The 19,870-nt window shown below is 38.7% G+C and overlaps 1 protein-coding gene across 1 annotated transcript in view; it reads left to right on the top strand.

The window, feature by feature from the left end:
• Positions 1–592: 592 nt before the first annotated feature.
• Positions 593–19,870, top strand: part of Gyc32E (Guanylyl cyclase at 32E) — a 211,426-nt gene continuing 192,148 nt past the window's right edge. Inside the window, exon 1 of the mRNA XM_074183625.1 lies at positions 593–877. Within this exon, the coding sequence (XP_074039726.1) occupies positions 770–877 (108 nt within the window). The 5' untranslated portion in view covers positions 593–769. The remainder of the gene's footprint in view (positions 878–19,870) is intronic.

A 19,870-nucleotide genomic window follows, 5' to 3' on the forward strand; every position in this document is an offset into this window, starting at 1 on the left:
TCCTATTCCTATTCCTATTCCTATTCCTATTCCTATTCCTATTCCTATTCCTATTCCTATTCCTATTCCTATTCCTATTCCTATTCCTATTCCTATTCCTATTCCTATTCCTATTCCTATTCCTATTCCTATTCCTATTCCTATTCCTATTCCTATTCCTATTCCTATTCCTATTCCTATTCCTATTCCTATTCCTATTCCTATTCCTATTCCTATTCCTATTCCTATTCCTATTCCTATTCCTATTCCTATCCCTATCCCTATCCCTATCCCTATCCCTATCCCTATCCCTATCCCTATCCCTATCCCTATCCCTATCCCTATTCCTATCCCTATCCCTATCCCTATCCCTATCCCTATCCCTATCTCTATCCCTATCCCTATCCCTATCCCCATCCATATCCCTACCCCTATCCCTATCACTATCCCTATCCATATCCCTATCACTATCACTATCACTATCACTATCCCTATCCCTATCCCTATCCCTATTCCTATTACTATCCCTATTCCTATGTCTATTTGCAGACGTCTTACGAAAACCGTCATGTGAACGATATTTGGAAAAACATCTCCTAGCATGCTCTCTGTTTCTCAAAATTAGTGAAAGATATGATTGATAGTCAACTTACCCAATATTTCTCAACATTTTACAGATTTGCTACCTGGTCGGCATCTGAGCTACATTGCTGGTGACATAGGCACGAACTCCCCGGCTTTGGGGTTGTCACGAAGCAAATCCTCCCTTGCTGCCCGAGCCATTCAAGTGATGACTGAAATGAGGGACAACGGAGCAGTGGCATTCATCGGTCCCGATGATACTTGCTCTTCAGAAGCTCTAGTTGCTGGGGCCTGGAATCTGCCCATGATTTCATATGTGAGTAGAAAACAAATTTACAAAGGCATTGAAGGGCCCCAAATTTAATGAAATTCGAAGTTGAAATACGGAATCAAACAAAATTCGAGTTCAGAATAGAAATTTATTGAAAATTTAAATTTGATAAAATTCCGATTTTTGAGTCAGAATTCAACAAAAATTCCAAGATTGAAGCCGAAATTTACCAAAACTTTTATCGGCAAATTTCGTCTTCAAACGCGGAATTTTGTTGAATTCTAACTTTGAATTCAGAAAAATTTTGTTAAATTCCGAGTATGACGTCGAAATTTTGTGAATAACGTCTTCAAAAAAACTAATATTTGGAAATAAAATTTTAAACATTCATCTTTCCCAACTACCTGCACTGTAGGTTTTGGTCAATGCCTATTGAAAAACAAAAACCTTTCTGGCTAATAACACGCTGAATATTGAATTATATCTGACAGACACTTCTGATCGATACCTCACAGAAGTTAGTCGAGCAGATGTTTCTCGTTCGTCCAGCAGCGGGACCATGCTGAAGAGTAGATTTTAACGTGGGTAGACAGCATATATAAAATATTCGTCTGAAAGGGTGATTGTTAACTAGTATCAGCTCCATCTCGTGAACGCGCGGGGCAGACATCCAAAAATGTCTGTATCGAAGAGATATTACATACGTATGAGAAAATGAATATTTCGAAATGGATTCTCTGAACAATAATCTTTCTTAACTACCTACACAGATCTGGTGAATGCCTACCAGAACCTTGGTTCCCAGCGGGGCAGGCACAAAGTTTATGCTCTGCTGTTTCATCTTAAATGAAATAAGTCGTTTCCTGGCTGTCCCACCAAACCTTTTATTTAGGTTCAGTTTTTGGATCAGGAGTTGGGGAGTTGAGAAGCTCTCACTGCTAAACTAAATTTACAGGAGATCAATTGGAGTCGTGAACTCGACATCCATTTGTTCTGTACACTTGCCCTTGATCTAAATTCACAGGTAGGTCAGTTGGAGTCGTAAGCTTGGTATCCATCTCCTCTATAGACTCAGCGTCATAAAGAGTTTTCAAGTTTACTCTGTCCATAAATGTCCCACGAGTAGCTAGGGGAAGACGATCAATCAAGGCGGAGCCCCTTATTTTCTTGACAAGGCGACGACGAGAGGGCGCCCGGTATCTCGAAGGTTCCGTAGAGACAGCTGATAGGCTCAGTGTCATTCATCCTCTCGGCACGGATACACACCTTAGAATTGAGCCATCGTTGGGATGCCACTCAGAATAACAGAACCACAAGTGATTCTGTCATTCCCATATCCAACGGGGCTACGTGGAAGCAGGCATCCGATGGCCGGTTTGCTTAATTCCCACATCCCAAGCAAATGCACTTGCCAAAAACAGCATGCACAGTGGTTCAGGCAATGAAAAATGAACGTAGTTCTTAAACAGTAAAGTTCAAAGTATACCAAGTTGAACCTCGAAACGATGAGCAGCCACAGTTGGTCGCGTATTTCTGATATGTACCGCTCTTGGTGAAATCAGATGTGCTAAGTCACCTCTCGTGGAAGTATCTATTGGAGAGAGACAAATATCCAAACTTTTTTCTATGTTCCAGGCTATCAAGGTTACGGATGGCTCTTTTCTGAATGGAATCAAGCAACTTCAGGGTATGTTCGGGGGCAGAGTTCCATACATGAGATCAATACTACAAAAAAGGTCTAATCTGAGCTTTATAAAGCATCAAAAATTGCTGAGATGTGTACAGTTTTCTGGTTCGGAACAGTTTTCCAAGCTTTTGAGAAGCAGTATTCACAATTCCAGCGACTTGATTGTGCCAACACATATTGGTGTCCATTATAACCCTCAGAAGACTTCATCTTCTTGGAGAAAGCCGATGCCTGGGTTTTTAGGGCATTGAATTGAACCTGGTTACTTTCATCCTAATTCGTAATCACTTCTAGATCATCATCAATATATGCAACCCCCTGCTGCCGGTGAAGATGTGCCTCCGTAGCCGATGTCCTGAAATCCAAATGGAATGGCTAGACAAGTGTGCTGTCGTCAGTAAAGCAATATATTCGTTTCTTCTGCAAGTGTATTGGCTACTATTCCAGTAGGGATCGTTTAGACACTCATTACCAACCACTGGAAAAAAACCTGGTTGCTTAGCTCTAACTATCCTGTACATACAACAACATCTCTTCGAAATAATCCTCTAGTTGAGTCTACAATCAGCTAAGAATGTAAGATATTCAACGTCAATCGTACTTCTTGTGATATAAACAATGATGATTTGTAATTTTGATTGTTCATGTGCAAAATCAGAATTGATCATTCCTACACCTTATACACTTAATACTTCATTACATAACATTATACTCAATACTTCATACATTTCGTGTAAACTTATACCACCATCTAGATTGAGATCATTCCAGGATGAAGATCTCAACCTGCCTAGGGTCTCGTCTCAGGCCCTATTGATTTTCGTGTGGAAATATTACTGGAAATATTCGCGAAGCGTAAAGAAGCTATGGAAGTAAAGTGGCTCATCGAATGAAGTCCAGGTCAATAGAAAGACAAATTGTCTCTAGTCTGAACTCATGACCACACTGGCCTGAAAGATAATGGTAGTGCTGGTATTCAGAGGTGGGTGTTCTAAGCAGTTTCATCGAACCAGACCCTGTAACTTGGAAAAAAGGAAATATTTTTCCTTTAAAACAATTTCAGCACCTTCTACTTCTTCATTCTCATATAATATTCATTCACCTTCTAGTATTCAGATAGATTTATCTTCATGGATAGTTTGACTCGTATCCACATCAGTTTGTATCATATCTGTCAATTATCTTAGGATCATTATTATGATGATCAATATGATACATGACGAAAATTCAATGCCGATAGTTTGTGTGATGGATATTACAGAGAGCATATTTGGATATGATTCAATATTAGCAGGAATCTAATGCCCATTAATCAAACGAAAATGCATAGTTAATTATTCTCTAGGTAATATAACCATGAATGAAAGACAACCAGAAGTTTCCAGGAACCAACTGACATGGTAACAACTACCCATTGGTAACAACTACTTCCAGGTGAACATTGAATTACACAAAAGAAAAAGTTTTTTCGAAACAAACTACAAAAATCACTGTTTCTAAACAAAACGAAATGAAATTTCATGTCATTTATCTTCATATATGTGATTGAATTGGCCGATACTTAAGAATTCAAAATGTATTCAAGTTATAGTTCATATGATATTCTGACTGAACAGTTAACAAAACAGCAGAAACGTGATTTTTAGGACAAAACACAAGCACTACAGGAAAATCCTTGAGGCGCTCAAAGAGCGGTGCCTGTGCGAAAGTAGCGATTCACATTGGATTTGAATCGCTGTAGATTAAATCCATTTGGAAAAACTTTCTTAGGAAATTCACTCTACATGAACGCATTTCTCCAAAGGAATGAGTTTTTGAACAGTGAAGTTCGAAGTGCACTGAGTTGAACTTCGAAACGATGTCTGTGTTTTGGGATACAGTAGCTTCCTCAGACGTGTTTACACTGAGTTACGTATTGGTATGAACACGTCTGTACAATTCGATTTTGAGTAGAATGAAAACACAGCTTTCTGCATTTGTTGCATTTGTCTTTTAGTGCCTCAGTGAGGCAAGTTGGCATGATCTTGAGATCCAAAAGTAGACAAGGATTCCAAGGACTCCAATAATCAAAACCACCATATTCACGCAGTGGTCTGGAGAGTTTGTGAAGTTCGAAGAGAAAATCTCGATATTTCATCCGTTTTTTTTTACGTCTTTTTGGTTGATATTTGTCTCACCAGGAGCTGAAAACTCAACTACAAATATTGTCTTGCTATGATGGTCGATAATATCTATATCAGGCTTATAGGCCTGTATGAGCCTTAGGGTTCAAAAGAAATAGTTCCAATGAATTCGACACCTTTCGTTCCTCACAACGGATACAATATCTGCCAGAGCGAAGGCAACACCGGTGTCTTGTCAATACCGTCAAAGTGCCGTAGGTTGTAATACAGCACTTTTTGGGCCGCGTTATGTCGATGGATACAGGCTGAGGCATATATAATATGCATTTTCCAGAGAAAAGCTTTAGGATAACTAAAAAATATGCTCCGTGGTTGACTACTGAAATCAAAGAACTAATGAAAAAAAAGAGATAAAGCTAAAGTGAGACATGAAAAAAAACCAACACTAGACAACTGGAATGAATTCAAACGTTTGAGAAACCTAACTAACCGCGAAGTAGAGAACCGAAAGCGTGAGTATTTTAATAATGCCTTCTTGAATAGCTCCAGAAAAGAATTATGGAAAAAACTTACATCCCTAACCAGTGCTAATGACTCGCATACTGATATAACAAATGTGTTCAAAGTCGCAAATGCAATAAATAATTTCTTTATAGATAACATACCTAAGAACTCAGCTACTACTTCCATAAATACTTTTTACAATAATATTGTCTAATGTGAAAAAGAATTCAGTTTCCAACTTATAGATGAAGCTACAGTGCTCAAATTCCTTATACGAATAAAAAACAGCTCTGCTGGCTCTGACAACTTAAGTATAGCTTTCATAAAAATTTGTTGTCCCTACATCTTGCCTTTCTTGGTACATATCTTTAATAGTATAATACTATCATCTGAATATCCCTCTACTTGGAAATTTGCTATTGTTACCCCTATTCCGAAAAACGAAAATCCCTCACAGTTTTCTGACCTTAGGCCTATAAACATCTTGACGGGCTTATCTAAATTGTTTGAGAAAATTTTAGCCAGTCAACTATCTGAACATCTCAATGAAAATAAAATCTTACCCTCTATTCAGTCGGGGATCCGAAAGGGACATAGTTGCACGACGGCTCTTCTACAAGTAACTGATGATATTATTGGATCACTTGATAAAAATAATTGTACGGTATTGGTAATGCTTGACTTTAGTAAAGCGTTCGATACGGTTAGGCATGATACCTTACTAAAGATCTTGAAAACAAGTGGAGTCTGTACGGAATCACTGCAGCTTTGTCAATTATATCTCAACAATCGTAGACAAAGCGTCAAATTGGGAAATCAATTATCTGCAGCTGGAAATGTCATCTCGGGAGTACCTCAGGGCTCAGTTCTGGGACCACTTTTTTTCACACTTTATACTAGCCAATTTCATAAACGTGTTGAACATTGTAAAATACACATGTATGCTGATGATATACAACTATACCTCCCCTCTTGAAGTTGATGACTTGAACAACGCTGCTAGAAAGTTGAACAATGACTTAGAAACCATATCAAATGTTGCCGAACTGCATTCCCTTGTGCTGAATCCAAAAAAATCAGTAGCACTAGTATTTGGAAGCAATGCTCATGTAGCATTAGTTAAAAATAACTTGAAACTGTATCTGAATAATGAAGTAATTAGATTTGAAAGTAATGCAAAAAATCTTGGTTTAATTTTAGATGAGTCTTTAAGATTTAGAGAACATATCAATCGAAATATTCAGAGAGCCTATGGTGCACTACGATTACTATATCCTCACAAAATGTACCTCAATGTACCTATAAAGAAAATGTTATGCGAGTCTCTGGTTTTAGCACAATTCAATTATTGTTTTCCGGTCTATGGACCTTGTCTTGACTACGATACCTGGTCCAGAGTACAACGTGTTCAAAACTCTTGTATTCGTTATATATATGGAATTAGGAAGTATGAACATGTGTCCCACAAGCTTGCGGAACTGAACTGGTTTAACATGAAAGATAGGTTCAAATTTCATTCATTATGTTTATTTCATAAAATTATATTATACAGAAATCCGCCTTATTTATATCGTAAAATAACATTCAGGACAGACGTACACAACATAAATTTGAGAAACAAAAATGTGATCACATGTCCACAACACAAGACCGCAATTTTCCAGAGAAGTTTTTCGTATTCGATTTTTCATCTTCATAATTCTATTCCCGATTCGCTAAAACACCATAGTAATTTATATAAATTCAAAAAAGAGCTTAAAAGTTTCCTGCAAGTTAACATATTCTGATGCAGTTCCGTTTCGTATAACCCCTTTTTTTTTTCTATAATCTGTGTTTCACAAGTAGTCATTTTTCGTTATCTCTCATACAACTTTATTTTTTTCCACTTGGTTATTGGTGGTGAATATTCAGGTGACCCAACAAATAACAAATGACAAATGTCAAATGTCAAATGTCAAATGCCAAAAAATTGTGAAATAAAAATTTAGGTTTTAGGATTAGTTAGGTTAGTTTTCAAGTTATAATATGCTTATTTAAAATAGCAAGGGTTGAGTGGTAGAGCACCCTCGGGTGAACTCCCCCTTGGGATTTTTGTGTAACAAGATGAATATCATGCATTTTATTTTTCATTGGAAATAAAGACATTATTATTATTATTATTATTATTATTATTATTTTTCACCGTAGTGTGCGCTGGTCAGGCCCCTTTTCCCCGAAGCCCCGATACATTCGGGAGGGCGAGCCAGCATTATCAACTAATGAACACTCCCCATACCGTGGGGTAAGTGATCATTGGGTCCGAGAATCATGTGCCCTGAGCAAACGCAGTGAGCCAAGAATGATAGCCTTCTGCATCTGTGCGGCTAAGATTTCTGCCTTAGTGCGGCAAGCCGGTATGATTTTGAGATTCGAGAGTAGAGAAGACATCATTCCACCAAGGACTCCAATAATCAGAACGACCATCTTGACAGAGTGATCTGGATAGAGTCTGCGGAGTTCGAAGAGAAAATCTCGATATTTTATCCGTTTTTCCTCCTCTTTTCTGACGATATTCGTCTCGCCAGGAGCTGAAAACTCCACGACAAATATCGTTTAGGTCTGGTGGTCGAGAAGGACTACATCAGGCTTATTAACTTGTATGAGCCGGAGGGTGGGGAACGAATAGTTCCAATAAATTCGGCACTTCTCGTTCCCCACAACGGAGTCAATATCCCCCCGAGCGTAGGGCAACACCGGTGTCTCGTTAATACCGTAAGAGTGCCGTAGATGGTAATATAGCACTCTTGGGGCCGCGTTATGTCGATGGATATAGACCGAGACCGCATATATGCTGGACATGCTGATAGCAAGTGCATTAGGGTCTCGGGCGCCTCGCGGCGCCCTGCACCTTGTGTCAGGAACCTCTATACCCAGCACGTGACTGCGGTAGACTAAGGTGTTGAAGACACTACCTGGCAAGCCATGATGAACCCCTCAGTTTCCGACTTCAGCCCACTCGACCTGAGAAAAGCGAACGTCAGGCGCTTTGATAAGCCAAGGTCTTCAATATTATTGAAGAAGACCCCATGCATTGGCTTATCCCTGTGTCTCCGCAGAAGTAAGGTGATCTTTGCGGCTTTTATCTGAGCTTTTTGCTGAACGGGTTCCAACTCGGTGACAGAGTTGTAGTCACCTCGTTCAGAGTCGAAAACTATACCGAGTTCATCAGCTGCTCGAGCAGCTGCCTTAAGGAGAAATGCTCCAATTCCTGCTCTCTCATGGTCACGAACCATGCAGAGAAGGGGATCCGAACTCCTGACGACTTTACAGGCTGTATCCAGTACCCAGTACAGTGTCATGTAGACACTCCAAACTCAAAAGTCCACGACCTCCCTGTTGTCGGAGGAAGTACAACCTTGGAACGGACGATTTGGGATGCAAACTCCTATAGAGATGCATCATTTTTCGGGTCCTTACGTCGAGTTGATACAGCTCCTCCCGAGTCCACTTCACTACTCCAAACGAGTAGAGTAAGATTGGAACGGCAAGCATATTTGTTGCAGCAACTTTGTTCTTCCCCGACAGCTCCGATGACCAGATCTGTCGAAATTTGTGCTGATACTTGCCGCGGAGGGAGTTTTTCACTGCGGTTACCTCTTGTGAGTGGCGTTGTTCCACCCCGAGGTAAGTATACGTCTCTCCGGCATCCAGATGGTGTAGAATGCTTCCATCTACAAGCTGCACATCCTCTCCGTAGTCCCCGCATCGTCCTCTTTTGAGATGAACCATTGCACATTTGTCAATCCCGAATTTCATACCGATAGCATGCGTGTACTCTTCCACCACCCTCAAGGACTGATGGAGATCCTTCTCTCCAGAGGCATAAAGTTTAAGATCATCCATATAAAACAGATGGGTGACCTTGTGCCTCCGGTTTCCGGGGGTGCCACAGTTATACCCTCAAGTGTTTCTGAGCGCAACGGATAATGGCAATAGTGAGATGCAGAATAGAAGGGGACTGAGGGAATCACCCTGAAATACACCACTTCTGAAAGTGACCCACCCTGTTTGGACTCTTGCTTGACCAGATGTTATGGTGAACCGAGTTCGCCAAAGTGGTATCAGTTGTTCAATGCATCTCACTATGTTGTCGGGTACCGCAAGGCATCTGAGCAAATGCAAGATGAGCTCATGCGAAATTGTATCAAATGCCTTACGGTAATCGATCCAGGCCATAGAGAGGTTACGCTTATATTGTATCGAGTCCTGCGTTACACATCTATCGATGAGCAGGTTCTCTTTACATCCAGCGACTCCTCTCTTCGACCCTCTCTGCTCATATATCCGTTCGAACACTCGGTCAACTGCGGTGAGTATTCGTGTGTATAAGATGCTTGTAAACAACTTATAACACGAATTCAAGCATGTTATCGATCTGTAATTCTTAGGAATCGACAAATCTCCGCTTTTGGGGATGAGAACGGTCCGCCCCTCGACAAACCCATCCGGAATCGGCTGCTCTCCGTCCAGCCATAAGTTGAAAACTCTGGCCAGATAGCGGTGGGTACTTGGTAGTTTTTTCCACCAATAAGTGTTCAGCCCATCTGGGCCTGGAGCAGCAAAGTTCTTGGAACCAACAAGGGCTCTTCGAACGTAATCCGGGGTTATCGGGTTGCGCGGTTCATTGAGCTCAGGCTGTCGAAGCTCTCTGTTGAAAGCTTCGAACTGCGCTAGGGCTGGAGTGTCTAAGTTGAGTGGCTGCGGGTGTTCATAGATATCCTTCCAGAAGGATTCCACCTGATCAGCAGTCGGCGGATTATCCACAACACGTGGAGGCTCTTGGAATAAGCGAGAAGGTTTCTCGCGGAACCAAAGATTTTCCGCGATACTTCTCGCTCGCCTCACTAGTGACTTCTTAGCAGCCACTAGCATTTGTATCCTATCAAGGCAATGCTGTTTGGTGGTCAACAGCACGCCTTGGCTTAGAGTGTGATGGATACGTCGTAAATTGGCGGCTATTCGCCGCACTGCGGGCGTGAAAGGCCTATTGGCCGCCCTGTAGTCCATCACACATTGGATACGAGACGCGTGTTGTCTCGCCGACGTGATCTTAGCCTCCATCTTGTGTACACGCCGTTCAATCTTCCGAACCGAAAGGCCGGAATTTCGTCCTTCCGATTCGGAAAGCGATTGGACGACGTTATACACGGCGGTGTTGATTTGCCAGATGTCAGCCTCTTCTGTTAGAACACTATGAACCTCCGCATCCAAACAAGCCAGTTCTTGTGGCTTCAGGGGCCTAATTCTGTGGAGCGCCCTGCGTGTTCTGATTGTCGTCTCCATTGGTGGTATGGTGCGAGTCTCCTCTCCAGCCGTGCCAACGGCTTCTACCACTTCGTTAGCAGACTGGGGAGGAGCTATATAGTCCTGCCGCCGAAGATAGGATACGTAATCCCTAAGATTTTGGGGGGAAAAGGCGGCATGCTCCGGATGTGTTTCACACCACAGAGCATGCAATCTCGCCATGTACCCTCTTCGCGCGGGCTCACTACTCTCGTAGCAATGCATAAGGCTATCTCTCAGCTCATGCGTCAACTCAAAGCATCCGTTGTCGTTGCCAGGGTTGTCATCAGTAGGCAAATATTATTATTATTATTATTATTATATGCTGGAAATGCTGACAGCGAGTGCATTAGGGTATCAGTCGCCTCACGGCGGGCGCTGCACCTTGTGTCAGAAACCACTTTACCCATTAGGCGACTACGATAGACTAAGATACTGAAGACACAGCCTGGCAGCCAGGAGAGCAAAGGTCAGGCGCTTTGATGAGAACAGGTCTTCAGTGTTATTGAAGAAGACCCCATGTATTGGCTTATTCTTGTTTTGCCGCATGAGTGAGTTTCTGCGGCTTCATATGTACCTTTTGCCGGATGGATTTCAACTCGATGATACAGTTATGATCACCTCGTTCAGTATCGAAAAAATAACCGTAATCACTAGTTGCTCGGGCAGCTGTCTAAAGAGAAATGTTCCAATGTCTGCTCTCTCGTGATCGCGAACAATGCAAAGAAAGGGATGTGAACTCTTGACGACTTCACAGGCTCCATCCAATACCATTTTGTCATGTAGCCCAAACTGAAAAGTTGACGATCTTCATTTTTCGTGTATCATTTATCGGATCTTTACGTCAAATTGATATAGCTCTCCTCAGGTCTACTTCACTACTCCAACTGAATAGAGTAAGGTCGGAACAGCAAGCATATTCATAGCGGCGATTTTGTTCTTTCCCGCCAGTTCTGATGACCAGATCTGTTGGAGTTGCCGCAGAGAGAGTTTTTCACTGCTGTTACCTCTAGTGAGTGGTTTTTTTCCATCCCGAGGTAAGTATCCGGCATTCAGATGTTGCAAGATGCTTACGTCTTCGAGTTTCACATCGTCTTCGTAGTCCCAGCATTGTTCTGTTTTGAGATGAACCGTTACACATTTGTCTATCGCGAATTTCATCCTGATAGCATGTGTGTACTCTTCCATCACCCCCAGGGACTGATGGATATCCTTTTTTTTCAGAGGCATGAAGTTTACGATCATCTATACATCCATCCAACAAATGGATGAATTTATGCCTCCAGTTTTCGGGGTGCCACACGGGATGGCCAGCGGTTTTTTGAAGTCTGTGAAAGAATTTGTATGCAATATAGAGCCTTATACTATAGATGAATATTTAACAGTTTATTTTAAATTTTATCATATCAACTCTATATTTATGTGACGTGTTTTATTCAAATTTCGTATCTTATAACTCTTTTGTAATTTTGTTCTCTGACGTATTCCGTTTAACTTTTATACAAGATTTACATATACTCTGTAGAAGTGAATGAATATTTATCTATCTATCTATCTGTCTATCTAACCCCTCTGGCATGATCGCAACGGATAATGACAATAGTAAGATGCAGAAGAGGAGGGTACTGAGCGAATCGCCCTGAAATACACCCCTTCTGAAAGTGACTGACCCTGTTAGGTGCGTTCATTAACACTATCAATGCCAAATGCCTGGTTAATTTTTCCTGCTTTTTTGGCAGCGCTTTGTTTCAATTTGAATTCATTAGTTATTAACTTACTTATGAGTTGTTTTTCCATTTCAAGTCGCTGTAATTTTGTTTTTGATTGTTCTGTGAACGTGTAAATATCATTATGATGAAAAATTCAAATACCAACATTTGAAGCGTTGAAATCATGCGTAGCTTCACCTCTCGTTGACATTTTGATTAATTCTCTACCAAAAAAGCTCAATCAATTCACAACGACAATGGATCAACAAATCATCTTCAGCAAATATGAATATTCCATTTTAGATTACGCTCGACATAACTTCAAAGATATTACTGCGAAACAATGCACTTCCTCCAGGGATTTCCAGAGATTTTCGCTTCACTAACAATGATGAAAACATAATAAGATGAGTGTCTGGATTCCGTGATCTTGAGACAGGATCGATGAACACACGCGCTCATCTGGGATGTCTGAATTAGGGTGGCCATCGGGATTATCTCAGATATAAAAAGAGGCGACTTTTGAATTGAAATTCATAACTACATTATGCATTAGATGATTCCAGCACCCAAGAGTACTGCATTCATGATTCTCGGTCCTCAAAAAACAGTTTCGATATCTACGATACTGACTCGAGAATATTTAATTCAACAATTGATACAAGTAACACCCCGCTAACCTCATACACAAATCAATAAGAATTTTCTTGGAAAGTCAAGCGGCGTTGGAAACTCTTGGCTCCTACCGAGCAACGTCTTAATTTAGTAGCAAATTGCCAAAAAAGGCTCTATCCAATAGAAAGAGTCGTAAAATTGTCTGAAGTCTGGATATCTGGCCACACTAGCCTGGAAGGCAATGAGGCTGCTCACTTCCTTTCAAAGGAGGGTGCTCTGGAATAGCTTCATCGGACCAGAACCTTTCATAGGCATTGCTTTGAGTTTTGCTAAACAAACATTGAACACCTGGATGGCAAGAAGATTTAAAGACTTCCGACAAAATTTTCCAGGATTGGCTCACTCCAAGGCGTTCACTCACCCTCCGAAGTTTGAAACCAAACAGTTGTTGGACTACAGAAGGGATCAACTAGGATGTTTAACACGCCTCCTTACAAGTCACTCTCGGACTGTCAGAAGACAGTGTTGTCGCCTCTGTTTGGAAAATGATCAAACTGCGCACATCTGCGCAGACGATATTTGCATTAGTGTGTCAGGTGCTTCATCTGAAAGAATATGAAATGAGTTCTAATATTGCGGTATTCATATGTATGACAGTGAAAACAATAAACTATCTCACATAATAAATAAACTATCACTCCATGTGAAAAAAAGATCCAGTGGATACTGGTATACTCGTATGTCTATATAGCATTCTGTCCCTCACAAATAGAAAGTACTGGATTTGGGATGCTTTCACACCCTTTGTGAGTTGAAAGTTTTCGTGAGTGATGATTTTGAATGCTGACCTTCTGATAATTCATGTATTCATTGTTCTTTTGTAATGCTGTTCCACAGGCGGTGACTCACAAGCATCATTAAGTATAGATCACTGAAATCACTGTATGTATGTCAGTATGTCTCTCATACCATGGAATTACGGATAACCTGTGGTATGGGGCTACACTTGCGTTGACACGGTCGCGGCTTCCCATCCAGCCGGAAGATCGAAGTTTGCTGGAACTGCAGCTTTGTCTGGCGAGAAATTGAAAGGAAAAAATATACCAAAATCTTGGTAACAACTGTCTGTTCCATCTTCACTGTGGTTTTGGCGTTGAATATAGTCATTATTACGCCTTGGTCACAGACGAAACGGACTGTTTAAGTTTGACGATAGTCGTGTTACGAAGTGTTCTGGCGATGTATTGAATCTATTGGAGCCTCTGAAGACAACTTACATTTTGTTCCATGAGAGAGAACACATTGGTAGATCAAGATCTTCAGATGATGTGGTGCTGCAGGTTTTTCCGAGTTTTCCTGCAGCTGAATAAGCAAATGCGCCACTGGAATCAATGAAGTCGCCCCGGAGCGCCAATTAATTTTTATTGTTATCTATGTTTTATGATATTTGAATGTGTGCTCTGTTTTTATATCATCATCAGACTCATTGAGCACTTGAATGAAATGAATAAAACAACTTTCGTCTAAATACCACTGGTAAATTTTATTTATACGACCGGTTTCGGGTTTGAACCCATTACCAAGTATACCTACTTGATAATGGGGTGAAACCCGAAACCGGTCGTATAAATAAAATTTACCAGTTGTATTTAGACAAAAGGGTTTTCATTTATTTCATTTGAATGATCATAAATTACCATAAAGGAAACAAGTCATCAATCACATATATTAGACACAATGTGTTTTGTGATTGGATTTGCGATTTCCAGAGCTTGACTGATTTGATACATTGTGACCATAAATAGCCCCCCCTTTGAACTATCGGAGTCTATGGAATAGAAATTTATGTTCCAGAGGTGAAGAGTTGTATACGGTGCATATATTTGATGTGAAAAACTTCTTTTGAAAAATTCATTTTTAAACATTGGTGGCAATTATTTTTTCAATCTTACATTCACAATGTGAAAACCATCAGAGCAAAACGTGGTTTCACAAGTAAGAGGATGTTTTAGTAATTATAATTTTCTGGAACAAACAGCATGAAAAAGTATTCTCTCCTCCATATTAAACCACCCAGAGGTAATTATTTTAGTTGAAATTATTTCGCATCTGTGTGATATCATATGAGTCATTGAAAAATAATTCAAATTTCGTTTAATGAAATGTTTTTTCATCGAAACGGATTGCAACTTTCTTCAACTTCTTACTTTTTTCGATATTTCTGGTGATATAAATTTTGAATTTGACACATCATTTATAATCATAAAAAAATACTTGAATGAAACGAATAAAAACACTTTTGTCTAAATATCACTGGTACATTTTATCTATACGAGTGGTTTCGTGTATGACCCCATTATCTAGTATAAAACTTGAAAAAAAGAGAGAGTTTAGTTTTATACTTGATAATAAGGTGCAACCCGAAACCGGTCATATAAATAAAATTTACCAGTGGTATTTAGTGTTTTTATTCATTTCATTTAGGTGATCAAGAACTTCCATAAATTAAACAAGTTATCAATTACACATATAAAAAAATAATACGACCCTTTTTAGCGAACGAATGTTTCACTAGCGCTTGTTTCATTAAAATATTACGAGGTTGAGAATTCAGAAAATATGAAGCAGACTATAATTACTCAATTACAATGTTTACGTTCGTGATTTTCATATCGCTTCAGGCGTTAACTTTCATGAAAGGTCCATTACACAGAAAGCCACCGTTACGAGAACTCAATTTAGAAACTTCTCACAGCAAATTACTTTCGCTTAATTCATAACGCACTTTTCGAATCGTCTTTCGGAGATTACATCCATGTAAATATTTTCTCCACCAAACAATGGGTTATTTCTATGATTTCTGAATCAATGAATCCTCTTTGAAGTTAGTAATGTAACAAACTATGGCTGTATCGAAGGTTCGACTCCGAGTAAGTTCCTAATGGATAAATAATTTCCATCAATATCAATACATACGAGTATAATAAAAGTTTATTCATAAACTACCCACACAGCACCAGATATTCATGGAATAGGTATTCCCTCTATATCATAAAACAAATGAATATATTCCAAATATTCATAGAATATTCTTGGAATATATACATGCCTTTAGAATATTCATAGAATATGCTTGAATGAATATGGCAGGATTATGAAAGAATATACAGTATAATGTATATAAATGGATTATTCTCCCGTGAATATTCTAAGAATATTGTCGATGGAATATACCATATGGCATATTTTTAGAATATATTCCTAGGTCATATAATTCGATATTATTAAAAACAAAAATATTTGAAGATTTCAATTGAATGCATAACCTAATGTATATAACCCTTATAGTGTTAACCACGAAGATTCTGATGAATTGCTCCAACTATTGGAAACGAAAAAAAATTTCGAATGGTCCAATAAATGAATCAATTGCATTAATAAGTCGTTCCCATCCTATTTTTCTTATTGTTTTTGAAATTATTCAATTACAAAGCGACAAATCCTGTCAACAGAGAAATGGGGAAGTGAAGTATTGGAGTATACGTTTCTAATTGGTCAATTGAAGTGTAGAGCGCGTCAGTCGAAGCTCTGTGAGAGCGGCTGCCCCTTAACGCTTGACAGCTTTGCTTTGAAACCGACAATTTGTTCAACACGGCGGTTAGCATTGGTGTTATTATAAAAGTATCATTTTCTCATGTTTAGTGTGCCATTTATAGTTTGAGGCTGACCAATTTGCAGTACAGCGAATAGTTTGCTTTTGCATTTTCAAACAGTAGAATTACATATTCAGGCTTTGAGAAAAGTAAGTAAAAGACAATAGTATCGATAATAAAGTCATGGTGCTTAACCTACAATACCTCATTTTAGGCCCGAGAAGAGTTGGCGTGTGGGATTTGTTGGTTTGACTAAGTACACGTTTAAACGAGAGTGAATTCAGCTGTGTATCTTCAGTAGAGAAAAGTAAGTGAATGACACATTATTCTGTATCATTTCTTTTCATAATTTTCATTATTCTTTTTCAAGATAGTATCAATATGCCCAAAAGGAAAAGGAGTGGTACCTGGCCAAGAAACTGAAAACGTAATGAGTACTTTTCAACAACGGGAATGCAAGGTGTTCTCCGGGTCATAAAAAGTTGTAAATGTTCATGAGGAACCTACGAGAGTAATATCTATTTGATTTCTATTCCAATTTTGATTTGCCACTTTCAAATAGTGATAATGCGTTCCAGGTATCAATAATGAAAGACTGGCTGATGCATTGTTGGACAAAAATCAGGAAAACTCTTCTGGTGAGCAAAGTTTGGATAATTTTAAGTAACTGAAATTCATTCAAGAACCCACCATACCACTCATTCAAAATACTTCATTTGTGGGTTTAGTTTTTGAAGTGAGAAACCTATATCTCGCTAATTTCTTCATGTAATACATTTTCTATTTCTCAGTGAAATTATATATTTATTATTTTACAATTAGTGCTGATGAATTCACATAATTTTATTTCTTATATTTGTACATTTAGTGAATAAATATCTCGAATTGAATTTTTAATTTTCAATATTGGTAGTGTTTCTAGTTGAATATTTCAGTGTCTTTATTGTTTTTGAAATATATTTGTTTATGTGTCTTATTACTTGTGTGGATCTCCAATCAGAATACAACTCATCATATTTACTCATCACATTCTTGGAATATTTCAAATATTCCTAGAATATTCATAAAATATATTTGAGGAATATTCTATGGTGATCCCTTTTTTATATTCCTACAATAAACTTAGAATATTCCGAATATTTTATGAATATTCCTCAAGTTCTATTCCTGGAATATTCTTAATAAAATATACCTTACATATTCTGAGAATATTTCAAGATAGTCCAAGAATATTCCCTAGGAATATTCTTAGAATGTATCAAAGGTTCGCCAGGAGCATTTCCAGGAAATATTCTACAGTATATATATATATATACATATATATATATATATATATATATATATATATATATATATATATATATATATATATAGCATTGTATTGTATTATGACTATAAGGCATAATACTATATAGCATAATACAATATCCTTAAATATATTTTCATGAAACATTCCTGGAATTCATATTGCTATGTGGGTACACCTCTCGATTTGGTCTCAACAAACTATCGTGGAGATCAGGTTTGTGGAAATCAAATCGTAAGGTGTAGTTTGTGAAATTACTATGGATCTTCATCAAGTAACGGCCGAATCAACCAGAAAATAAAATATAATGAAAGTATAACTGAAAGTATACACTAATAATGTATATATTGTATGTAATGTATGTATTAGTATACTCTAATAATGTATAATGAAAGTATACACTAATTCGTTACTTGATGAAAATCAACAACATTATCCATAATGATAATTTATTAGGTTATTTCAAAAGTTTTGTCCGTTTTCAAGAATCTTCTGCAAACTGTAATATCTTAGAACCTACGAATGAAATTGAAGTAATTATTTTGATTGCAAATCTCGAAAATAACTGCTTCCCAGGATCTGACGGAATAACTGCTAAAATGATAAAACATACTCACTCACAGATTATAAGATCCTTGGTACATATTATAAATTTATCTTTTCAAACAGGGGCCGTGCCGCGACAATGGAATCAGTCGTAACACCACCGTAAAACGGGTAAAAAAATCAATAAAACAACTACATGACGATCTCTGTCATTAACAATTTTGCAAATATTTCCGCACAATGCATTGAAAAAAGAATATAATCATTCTTTGATAAACATTCCGTCATAATTAAATATTAGTACGGTTTTCTGAATGAATTATGCACTGAAAATGCTTTTATGGACCTTGTTGAGAAGGCTGTCGATGCATTGGACAAATCGAGGAAGTGTTTAACCATATTCCTTGATTTGGTCAAAGCATTTTACACCGTATCCCATAGTCTACTAATGAAAAAAATGTATAGATATGGAGTGCGAGATAAGACACTATATGTCTTGCAGAACTATTCAGCAAATAGATTACAGAGTTAAAATCAATGAACAGTTGAGTACCCCACAAGAATTTACTATTGGCGTTACTCGGGGAACTCTTCTTGGACCAGTTCTCTTTCTTATTTACATAAACACCATCACAGAAATGGCCGACTTTTGTAGTCACCTCATCTGCTATGCTGATTACACAGCTATTGTATATACAGGAGAATAATGCTGAAGACGGGCTCCAAAAGATCAAGACATGGCTTGATTATAATATTCTGACCTTGAATGTTATTAATACGACAGCCTCGGATTCTCCTGCACACTCTCACAGACAGCCGCGAGGTTTTCAGCAAATCTTGCGTTTCGTTGACGTACAGGTGTTGATCGGTCGTTTACTAAGCTAGTGGACTCAAATTCATCCACTACATTGCGAGTATATTATCGAAAAGACGATTATGGCGACCGTAAAATAGACGAAGTGCGCGGTCTGTGGACGAATAGAACATTTTGATAAAATAATTATCTTTTCTATTGATACTTTCACGGGGATTGTTGAAGATACTTGGTACATTTGATTCCACAAAGAGCGGTACATATCGGAAATACGCGACGGACTGTGACTGCTCATCGTCATGAGGTTCAAGTCAGTATGCCGCGAACTTCACTGTTTAGGAACTCTTCCATCTGGAGAACTGCGTATATATATATGGTTGAAAACTCTGGCCATTGAAGAATGCCACAAGAAGTCTCGTGTCTGGTTGAGATACGTTGACGACATCGTCATAATATGAAACCATGGGAATACTGAACTAGACGCCTTCCTGAAACACATCAACAGCATAAGACCTTCCATCACTTTCACAATGGAGAAGGAAGTATTGAACAATCGCTATTCTCAAACGTATTGGTGAAGAGGACGGACACTAAGAGGGAAATATCTATATACCGAAAACCTACTCACACGGGACAGTATCTGAATCAGGAATCCAACCACCCTCAATCGACTTGAATGGGAATCATCAAGACATTATTAGTTCATGCTTTCGGGCTCTGTAATATGAAGAAAGGTCTCGAGAAGGAACTAGACATCAT

This window comes from Leptinotarsa decemlineata, unplaced genomic scaffold, assembly GCF_025532065.1.
Source record: "Leptinotarsa decemlineata unplaced genomic scaffold, Ldec_3_MD MMD2_P_RNA_scaffold_2, whole genome shotgun sequence".
NCBI lineage: Eukaryota > Metazoa > Arthropoda > Insecta > Coleoptera > Chrysomelidae > Leptinotarsa > Leptinotarsa decemlineata.